The 10,414-nt window shown below is 42.6% G+C and overlaps 1 protein-coding gene across 1 annotated transcript; it reads left to right on the top strand.

Moving 5' to 3' along the window:
• Nucleotides 1-4,016: 4,016 nt before the first annotated feature.
• On the top strand, nucleotides 4,017-4,961 carry LOC118094531 (olfactory receptor 6N1-like). The gene has a single exon (XM_035135046.3). The coding sequence runs from the start codon at nucleotides 4,020-4,022 to the stop codon at nucleotides 4,959-4,961; it is 942 nt and encodes a 313-aa protein (XP_034990937.3). The 5' UTR covers nucleotides 4,017-4,019.
• Nucleotides 4,962-10,414: the final 5,453 nt, after the last annotated feature.

The raw sequence follows: 10,414 nt of genomic DNA, 5'->3' as shown, positions 1-10,414 counted from the left end.
GATTCTCCCCATAATTTCTGAAATTTGTGAATGTGAGTAGGTCCGTCTTAAGCGCCCCTGGTGCCGTGGTGCGCCGGATCCCTCCGGCGCCCTCCCGCCCCGTTTTCCAGTGTGGTGGGCGTCGCGCGCTGCGTGGCTGCCACAAGGGCTGCAGCGCAGCGGGCGGGCAGGCTCAGCGCGGTTGTCATGGGCGCAGCTGTGCGGCGGACCGGCCGGCCAGTGGGTGGGCGCAGCTCACGGCGCCCTCCTGGCGGGCCGGCGCCGTGGTGCCCTGCGCCACCCAGCCTGCACGTAGGGCCGGCCCTGAATGTGAGCTTTGAAATCGAAACAGCTTCCTCAGGAGCTGGGCTTAGAAAGGTGCCATTCAAAAATAAACACCAGTCACAGCAGAGTCATTACCCTGACAAAATATGAGAAAAATGCCCTAGCTAATTTATTTGGTATCTGAACCACATGTCAATACTGTATAATGGTTATCCAGTATGAAACATATATATAAGAGTATTGTATACTTTAGAGATCCTTCAGAAGACCCTCAAGCTATTTCTTTCTTTCCTCTGTATAATAAATGTGATCCTTGATGCATTAAGTATTATGTTATGGAAGATGAGCAGATTTTATATATGGGAACATCCATTTCCTTTAATAATCTATTTATTACTCATATACAGAGCCGTAACTAGGTGATCTTGAGCCCCTGGAAGAACTGTCCAGATTGCGCCCCCTAGACATTGACAAATTACGGTAGCTTTTCTTTCTCCTCCACCCCCCCTCCACCTCCTCATGCACTTCACCTTGTAATGAATTATTTTACAAAAAATCCAATATTTAATTTATTATTTCTTAATAAACCGTTTCCGAGCGCCGTGAAGGACCCTCCAGCACAGCCAGCAGGTAGAGCACCTTCTTGCCCAGAGGCTGCCCCTTTTTGACTCCCCTGCACCCAGGAGAGCCCACCTCTACCCCCCAAGCCAACAGGGAGTGCGGCCAAAAGGCCACTCAAACTTTCAGTTCCTAACTTAGCAGCGGAAGGTTTTTCCTCCACCTTTGAAAGGGGGTCACCGGCAGCTTCTCGGGCCCTCTTGATTCCTCTGAGCGGCCAATACCCCCCCCCCCATTCAACAGTTCAATGGCAGGGAGCTCTGCGCATGGAACAAAGGGGTGCCTAGACCATATAATACCAGTCCTGAAAGATTTACATTGGCTCCCAGTACGTTTCCAAACACAATTCAAAGTGTTGGCTCTGACCTTTGAAGCCCTAAATGGCCTCAGGTCAGTATACCTGAAGGAGCTTCTCCAGCCCCATCGTTCAGCCCTACACTGAGGTCCAGCTCTGAGGGCCTTCTGGCGGTTCCCTCACTGCAAGGTGTGAGGACCAGGCAGAGCGCCTTCTCGGCAGTGCCGCCCGCCCTGTGGAACACCGTTCCACCAGATGTCAAGGAAATTAAAAACTATCTGACTTTTAGAAGACAACTGAAGGCAACCCTGTATTGGGAAATTTTTATGCCTAATGTTTTACCATTTTTTACAATTACATTTTGTAATTGTACTATTGCTGTATTGTTTTGATATTCGACTAGAAGCCGCCCAGAGTGGCTGGGAAGACTCAGCCAGATGGGCGGGGTACAAATAAATTATTATTATTATTATTATTATTATTATTATTATTATTATTTATTATTATTATTATACGTGCTCTAAGCTGCCCGGAGTGACTGGGGACTCACAGCCAGATGGGTGGGTATAAATAATAAAATTATCTTTATTGCTATTATAATGTCAAAGGCCTTGATTTGATCATAGAAGACTGAGAGATGTAACACTAATATGTAAAATATTTATATTGTTTAAACAACAAGAAAAGTAACTTCCTTTGTCCTCATGACTGAAACTCTAGCATTTCAACCAACTCAGGTAATTAGTACGGCCCCAAAAGGCCAGGTAAGATTGCCTTGGGGACTAGATTTGTTATGTGAGCCACTGGGTTGGTTATCCTAGCATTGGGTATTGTAATATTTAAAATGGCTTGCCTTCATTACTTGCTCCTTGTTTGGGAAATGTTGTAAAACTGCCAAGTAAACAAAACATGGCTCACTTTGGGGAGGTGGTCCCTCAGGTGGAAACATATATATCTATAAATCACTTCAGCATAGAAGCATGAGAGTATTGTGATGATGATTTCATGTACCTCATTCAGGTACATAAAAGATTTTGGGAGTTTGTTTCATTTTGTTTTTCTTTTTAATGGTGCATAGGCACTGACTTTGATGATGGGCTTGAGGGCATCCTGATCAAGTTTGCAGATGACACCAAATTGGGAGGGGTGGCTAATACCCCAGAGGACAGAATCACACTTCAGAATGACCTTAACAGATTAGACAACTGGGCCAAAGCAAACAAGATTAATTTTAACAGGGAGAAATGTAAAGTACTACACTGGGGGGGGGGGATGAAAGGCACAGATACAGGATGGGTGACACCTGGCTTCAGAGCAGTACATGTGAAAAGGATCTAGGAGTCTTGGTAGACCACAAACTTGACATGAGTCAAGAGTGTGATGCAGCAGCTAAAAAAGCCAATGCAACTCTGGGCTGCATCAATAGGAGTATAGCATCTAGATCAAGGGAAGTAATAGTACCACTGTATTCTGCTTTGGTCAGACCTCACCAGGAGTACTGTGTCCAGTTCTGGGCACCACAGTTCAAGAAGGATATTGACAAGCTGGAACGTGTCCAGAGGAGGGCAACCAAAATGGTCAAATGCCTGGAAATGATGCCTTATGAGGAATGGCTTAGGGAGCTGGGTATGTTTAGCCTGGAGAAGAGAAGGTTAAGAGATGATATGATAGCCATGTTCAAATTATATAAAAGGATGTCATATAGAGGAGGGAGAAAGGTTGTTTTCTGCTGCTCCAGAGAAGCGGACACGGAGCAATGGATTCAAACTACAAGAAAGAAGATTCCACCTAAACATTAGGAAGAACTTCCTGACAGTAAGAGCTGTTTGGCAGTGGAATTTGCTGCCAAGGAGTGTGGTGGAGTCTCCTTCTTTGGAGGTCTTTAAGCGGAGGCTTGACAGGCATATGTCAGGAATGCTTTGATGGTGTTTCCTGCTTGGCAGGGGGTTGGACTGGATGGCCCTTGTGGTCTCTTCCAACTCTATGATTCTCTTATTCTAAATGAGAACAAGGAACTCAATGTCTTCATAAACCATTAAATCCACTCCTGTATGTGTGTGCATGTGGGAAATGTCCCCCCCCCTGCAGTATACAGCAAGGATGCACTAAATATTCATCACTGGTAAATTAGAAAACTGCAACATATCTCTTTGTTCTGTTAGGAGTTGGAGTGCCAACCACACCATAATTGAGAGTTTCATTTCCATGAGGTGTGATTTCTCTGTTTCTTCTCCAATCAATATCCATTATCTAGGTAAGGAGAAAGCAACTTCATTTAACATGGTAAACATAATAGTTTTCTATCAGGTGATAAAGGTGTGTAAATAATCTTTCCCCCTTATTCCTCCAATTAAAAAGTGATTTAAATTAAGATATTTCAGAAGTAGGAATGTTATCTCTCTGCAACTTGAGAAATAACATGAAAGGTTGCTGGCCCCTTTAATGAATGAGGTTTGTCTAATAATTCTTTGCTTGTCAACATAAGTATTTTTGAATGCCTTTTGTTGCATGGTATGCTAATACTCTCTTACATTTAGCTTTTAGAATGTTTGTGTGTTGCTGGATTAAATTGATCATTGAGAATTCCATTGTGAACCGACCGGGTGGAAGATTCATGTGTGGATCAGAAATCCACTGGATTTCACACTGCATGAAAGTCCCACATTTAATTATGTCTATTTTCAGGGATGGGGGAATCATTGTGAAATTTGTGTTTTGAGATTTGAGAGAAATATATATATTGTGAATAAGTCTTTTAACCTAAACTAGCCGGGGGAAAGCCCCATTTGTACATAGAAAAAGTTTATTTAATAACAATTTTACTTATTTCTAGATTCATTATATGGAAAAGAAGGTATTGGAAAACCAAACAGTGGTTGCAGAATTTATCCTTTTGGGGTTTGGAGATATCCCAGGTGTCCAGGTCTTTCTCTTTCTGATGGTCCTGATAATCTACATTATCACCATGGTTGGAAACATCCTCATTGTCACACTTGTTGTGGCTGATCAGCATCTGCACACACCAATGTACTACTTCCTAGGGAATCTATCATGCTTGGAGACTTGCTACAGCTCAACAATCTTGCCCAGGATGCTGGCCAGTTTTGTGACTGGAAACAGATCAATTTCTTTCAATGGCTGTTTTTTACAGATGTACTTCTTTGGTTCACTAGCTGCAACAGAATGTTTCCTCTTATCTGCCATGTCTTATGATCGATATTTGGCTATATGCAAACCTTTGCACTACACAACCCTTATAAGCAACAGGGATTGCCTCTGTTTAATGCTTGGGTCCTGGATAAGTGGCTTTCTAGGAAATACTATATTATTTCCTTTGTTGCAGTTGACATTCTGTGGGGCAAACAAAATAGATCATTTCTTTTGTGACTTCAACCCCTTGCTAAAATTGGCTTGCAGTGATACTCACAAAATTATAATTGTTGCTTTCATGATTGCTTGCATTTTCACACTGCCCCCCTTTTTTCTGACGGTGACATCTTATGCTTGCATCATAGCCACCGTCTTGAGAATCCCTTCTTCCGCAGGAAGGAAAAAGGCTTTCTCTACCTGCTCATCCCATCTCATTGTGGTCACCATTTTCTATGGGACCCTGATGATTGTGTACATGCTGCCTGACACTCAGTTGCTGGGAGATTTGAACAAAGTTTTCTCTGCCTTTTACACTGTCTTGACTCCAATGGTCAATCCCCTGATCTATAGCCTGCGAAATAAAGAGGTGAAAGAAGCCTTAAGGAAAATTCAAGCAAAAATAATTCATTTCTAAGATAAAACAGTGTGTGTCAATGAATATTTGGTTTCTTCAGAATTGTATCCATTGCTGCTGTAGAGATGTAATAGTGAAGGAAGATGTAACCCAATTCTGATCATATGTATAGATTGCTTGATCATATGTATAGCTTGCCAATTCTGATCAGGCAATCCTGATCAGGGAATTCTGATTGCACAGCTAAACCCCAAGCTGGGGCCCTGCAAATTCCTAAGATGTTTTCTCTCTATCTCTCTGTTCCTTTTGAAAATCCATTAGTGCCTTCATGCCAAAGTGTAATGTAAACTTTAGACAGGATGCCCTGCTAGCTATCAAGGCCAATGGCTGGCCTTGTCAGGAAGACAGAGCGAGGCTTATCAAGAGGATGACGCACTACCAGTTTGACGCACAAACCAGGCAAGACAGGAATTCAGGCCCCACACTTAAGCCCACTCAAGGCTGCTTGAGGCTGGTACCAGGGTCACCCAGAAGCTTTACATTGACAAAGTGCATATGATAAGGTGCAGGACAGGAACCTTTAAGATATACTCAAGCTGTAACCCCTGACCCTTTATGTCCATTAGCTGTATCATTATTATTTCTGGGGATTCCTGGGGAGGGGGTGGAGAACATAAGCCTCATGCAAACTGTCTTTCTCTGCTCTTGCTGTGAACTGATCATGCAGTGCCTTCTGCTAGCAGAAATAAACTCTCTGAAAACAACCTCGGTGTCCATTTTGACTTCCTTCCTCCTTCTCCGTGAGCAACGCACGATTCCCAGTCATAGAGAGGACAAGGCTACAGATCAATAAGGCTACAATAGTTATATTTGCACTGTAGTAGTTCCTAAGACATTGCAAGTTATCTATCTATCTATCTATCTATCTATCTATCTATCTATCTATCTATCTATCTATCCATCTGTCTGTCATCATCTATCTATCATCTTCACTTCCATTTCACATGTATAGAGCATTTCAGGTGCACACCAGTTCCTCCACATCTAACACCCCATGAAATAGCCATACAAGGAAAGTTATGCACAATGTAGTAGGTCCAGGGCCGGCTCTAGGTAGACCCCCGGTGGCGTGGTGTGCCGGGCCAGTAGGCAGGGCGCCGCACGGAAACCATGCGGCGCCCTGCGAGGGCGGGGGCGCCAGAGTGATCTCCGCCCCTCAGCACCAGGGCGGCCGACCTGCTCGAGACTGCCCTGAGTAGGTCCCTCCTCCAGCCAAATACTCCACAGTGATTATTTGTGTGTGCATAGTGGCTGAAAAATACTTTATTTACTCAATGTAGTGGCCTCCAGACATTGTTGAACTCCAGTTCCATAACTAATGCAGAGGCACAGAGCAGAAAGGTCCTGTCTCAGCCAGTCTTGCCCAAATTCATGTTGGGATATGGAGAAAAGTGTGAGCACAGGGCCCTAAAGGCAGGAGTGGGTGAATATGTAAATTTCAGTTTCTCTTGTTTCTCATTTTTCCACTCTTCAGTTTTCTAGATTTCCACATCAGCTTGCCATTTTATTTTATATTGAAAAAGCCTTTGTGAAAACTCACCAGCGTTTTTGTGATTATTTCTCCTGAAATATTTTGAAAAGTAATTCCCCCAAATAAAATGCGATTCAATGTTATTTTGACTAGCTCAATGCATTTTTATGCACACTTCACCCTAGCGTTTTTGTGCACATTGCCTCACTAAAGAACTGCAAAATTTAGAGAAGGAGCAATGTCAAAGGCTGGCTGCAAGCCATTACACATATTGTTTTGGGAAGTGTAAATTACGTAGGCTCACCTTTAAATGCATTGCAGTAGTAGTATAACCAAGAGGTTGTGGGAAAATGAATAACTGAGCTTTACTGCTGGTTATTAATTTGTAACCAATTAATCTGTAACCTTGATCCTTTTCACTGTGGATGCTGGAACCATCTATACACAGCTTATTTGGGCCTAAAGTGCAGTTGGCCTGGCACTTATCTAAGGACTCCATTCTGGGGGTACAAAATCATGCACAGTAAAGAATCACCCAGCAGAGGCAGAGCTAGGTGCACCTGGAGAGGCGCACTGCACCCAGGGGTTGCTACACGGGGTGGGGCTAGCCTCATGCGCTCCAGGGGGGCTAGCCTCGCGCATCACAGGGGGGCTAGCCGCATGCCCACGGCTCTCCCCCAAGCCGTTGGGGGAAGGGGGGAAGCTGTGCCACTTTGCTGACGGCCTTCCCCCTTCGTTTTGACAGCTTGGGAGTCAGGGGAGGCTTGGGAGTCACGGGCAGGCGGCACATCAAATGTCACCCTCCCCCTCAGGATGACACCCGGGGTGGACCACCCCCACTGCCCCCACCTTGCTTCTCTACTGCTATCCAGAACCATACCTCTATAAGGTGGAGCGCTCCTCCCATGACCTTCCTGGAGCCCAGGAAGGGAGCAACATCTACCCTTTTATAAAAGAAGTTGGGCTGAATTGTGAGGGGAGGAGACGCTTGGGGCGAGCTGTGTGGGTGGTGAGCTGTGAGGGGATAGGTGAGGGGGTGGGTGATTTGTAAAGGGAATGAGATTTAGTCAGGTGTAAAAGTCTCAAGCGTTGGCCAGGTAGGGAGGGACATAGGTTGTAAAAGAGTTTGGTGCATAGGTGGGATTGGTGACCAGAGTGAGCAGGCATCCCCTAGTTTTAAAATAAAATAAAAATAAAAGCAAGATAGCCTGGATATCTGGTGTCCTTTTCTCTCTCAGTCACATTCTGGCATCATTGAGGAAATCAATATAATTCAATGGGAAAGGTGGCATTGATGATGACCTCAATGAGATCAGAGAGGTATGGCTTTAAATCGCTACCTCCCTACCTTTAGTGGATGGAATTTTCCAGATAACTGATATATGTGATCACTTGCTGCCCGAGCTTTCTAAATGGTTGATGCCACAGATTTAGATCTTATGCAAGCAATGTGTGTGTTGTACATAGCTGCCAAGTTTTCCCTTTTCTCACGAGGAAGCCTATTCAGCATAAGGGAAAATCCCTTAAAAAAAGGGATAACTTGGCAGCTATGGTGTTGTAGCACTGAGCTATGCTCAGTTGGACTTAATGCAGTATAATAGGAGCTAAGGGACTGTGAGAATACTTTTGTGCTATGAAATGACAAAAATACTCTACCTTGTTGAGTTCATTGATTTGCATGTCAAGGAGTGGGCAGGGGTTAGAAGCAGGATCACAAAAACAGGATCTACTGCAATGTATCTGTATTCATTTGAAAGTCTGCATGGAGTTTAGACTTTTAGGAATCCTAAAATTTATGCAGTTGGGATTCCTAATCATGTGAAGGGACCCCTATGCACATATAGTTGCACATTTGCAGACTCATTGTAGGCCTCCAATTGAAGTCACACAATTCAGTTTCACCCTCCCCAGAATGATACTGATTGGTGAGCCAAAATGGGCTACTGACCGTAGTTTCTTATAGCAGATGACAATTGTGAAACAAATGATAAGGAAATGATCTTATAAGGCAAATAAGGCAAATGGAATTGAAAATGGTATTTCAAAGTGGGAGGAAGTCATTGAACAACTTTTATAACTTATTCAAATAACTTTTATTGCTGGGAAATGAAACAAAAGTTTGTGTAATGGAGAACAGAATGTAAACTTTATTAGAAACCCCCTAGGTCCCTACACGATCCTGTCCTTTAGGGGCAAACAGAAGTCTGAGACATGCCTCTGAAATCAGTCTGCCCATTCTATAGGCAGATGATATCTATGAGCGGAAAGTAGTGAGAGTAAGAGAGACTGAATATTGTTCACTCTTCAGTATTTTTTAATCAGAAATGTATTGGGAAATGAAAGGAAATTTCCCTGTTTTAGAAAAATTATTTTATATTCTTATTTTCTTCTTCATTTCAACAGTTGGGTGTGGAAGAACCACCTGGCCCATCTACGTTTCCATCTCTTTCAAGATTTCATTTTGCTTCATTAAGAAATTTCAGCTGGCATTTCCTGCACTGGTGTGTATTTGCATTCATTATGCTGGTAAGTGAGACTCTTTACTACAAAAAAAATTAACAAGAGAAAGATCCAAGTGAACTGGCAAGCAGGGGCGTAGGAAGATAGGGGCGGTGGGGGCGGGGCACCCCGAGCGATGGGCTCCAAGATCCACTGTATTTTGACTTCAACTTGATCTACAATGCAGTGCTCTTTACTGTCTACTCAGAAGTAAGTTCCACTTCGTTCAAAGGGACCTACTCTCAAGTATGTGTGCATAAGATTGAAATGTTTATACGATAATTAACGCTGCATGAATAAGCCTTCTATGTAAGAGTGAGATTTTTTAATTTATTGCTATCATGTTGGCTTCTCAGTGATAAAATGTATAAGGAAATAAGCACCACCATATGCCAGTAACTTCAAAGAGAGAATCACCATGGTCTTTAAACCTCCCTTGTTGAAATAAATGTGACTGAAAAGCCTTTAATTTTGGGTGGACCATGTTCATACTTTTTTTTTAAAAAAACTACTTCCCCAAATTTATTTATTTGGAAGGGTTTTCAAAGGGAACACATCTTTTCCATTGGAATACAATAGCTCTTTTTTAAAAAAAATCACTTCAGCCAGATTATGCAACATTAAAAATAACAGTGATTACATTCCACAATTCATATTCTTCACCAAAATTCAGTGCTGTGTTGTCTGGTTGTTGTTGTTGTTGTTGTTGTTGTTGTAGTTGTTCACTTAATTTAGATCACTTGAAGTTATTTTTATCACAATAGCAGAAATGTTATTTTTTTCCAGCAGTTTTGTGCTAATAAGAAAAGAATACCCCACTGTGCAATAAGTCACTCCATGTGAACAAATTGCACTGTGATCACTGAGGCTACACAGAGCTATTTAAAACAGCCCTGATGTTGTTTTAAAATCTTGACAATTTTTCCATGAAATCTTTGGATGTGGCTATTCAGAGAAATGACTTGTTAATATGTGGCTGCCCAAAGCTCCAGTGGTTTTCTGCCATCTCTTTAGCAGAAGCCATCTCTGAATGGCTTCTGTCCTGTGTTCTCCAGAGCAGCCTTCCCAAACCTTAACATTTCCACATGGCGTTGGACAGCAAATCTTATAATCTCTAACCATGCCAATGTTGGCTGGGGCTAATAGGAATTTTGTCTGAAACATCATGTTGACTAAGATTGTGAAACTTACGCTTTGTGACAGTCTGATGACTACATACAATACTAACTAAATAAAATGCAATCTCACAGTGCTTTCTTGCTGCTTTTACTGCCAGCAGTAAATATGCAAATACTTTATTACTGCTTCATTGATTACAATTATTTCTTCCGATGTTATTTTAAGCTTTCTTTAACAGATTTTGCATTCTTTTTTTTCTTCAAGCAAGAGCAATGAATGCTACAAGAGAGAATGGATTTGTCCTCTTGGGTTTAATGAATCACCCTGACCTGCAGCTGTTTTTGTTCATTGTCTTTCTATTGGT

Source organism: Zootoca vivipara, chromosome 12, assembly GCF_965207765.1.
Source record: "Zootoca vivipara chromosome 12, rZooViv2.hap1.1, whole genome shotgun sequence".
Taxonomy (NCBI): domain Eukaryota; kingdom Metazoa; phylum Chordata; class Lepidosauria; order Squamata; family Lacertidae; genus Zootoca; species Zootoca vivipara.
The sequence above is the reverse complement of the archived record's forward strand: the minus strand, read 5'-3'. Positions and strand labels throughout refer to the sequence as shown.

Excerpts from the sequence above, each read along its gene's own strand:
- LOC118094531 (XM_035135046.3), top strand. The coding sequence starts at position 4,020 with ATGGAAAAGAAGGTATTGGAAAACCAAACAGTGGTTGCAGAATTTATC.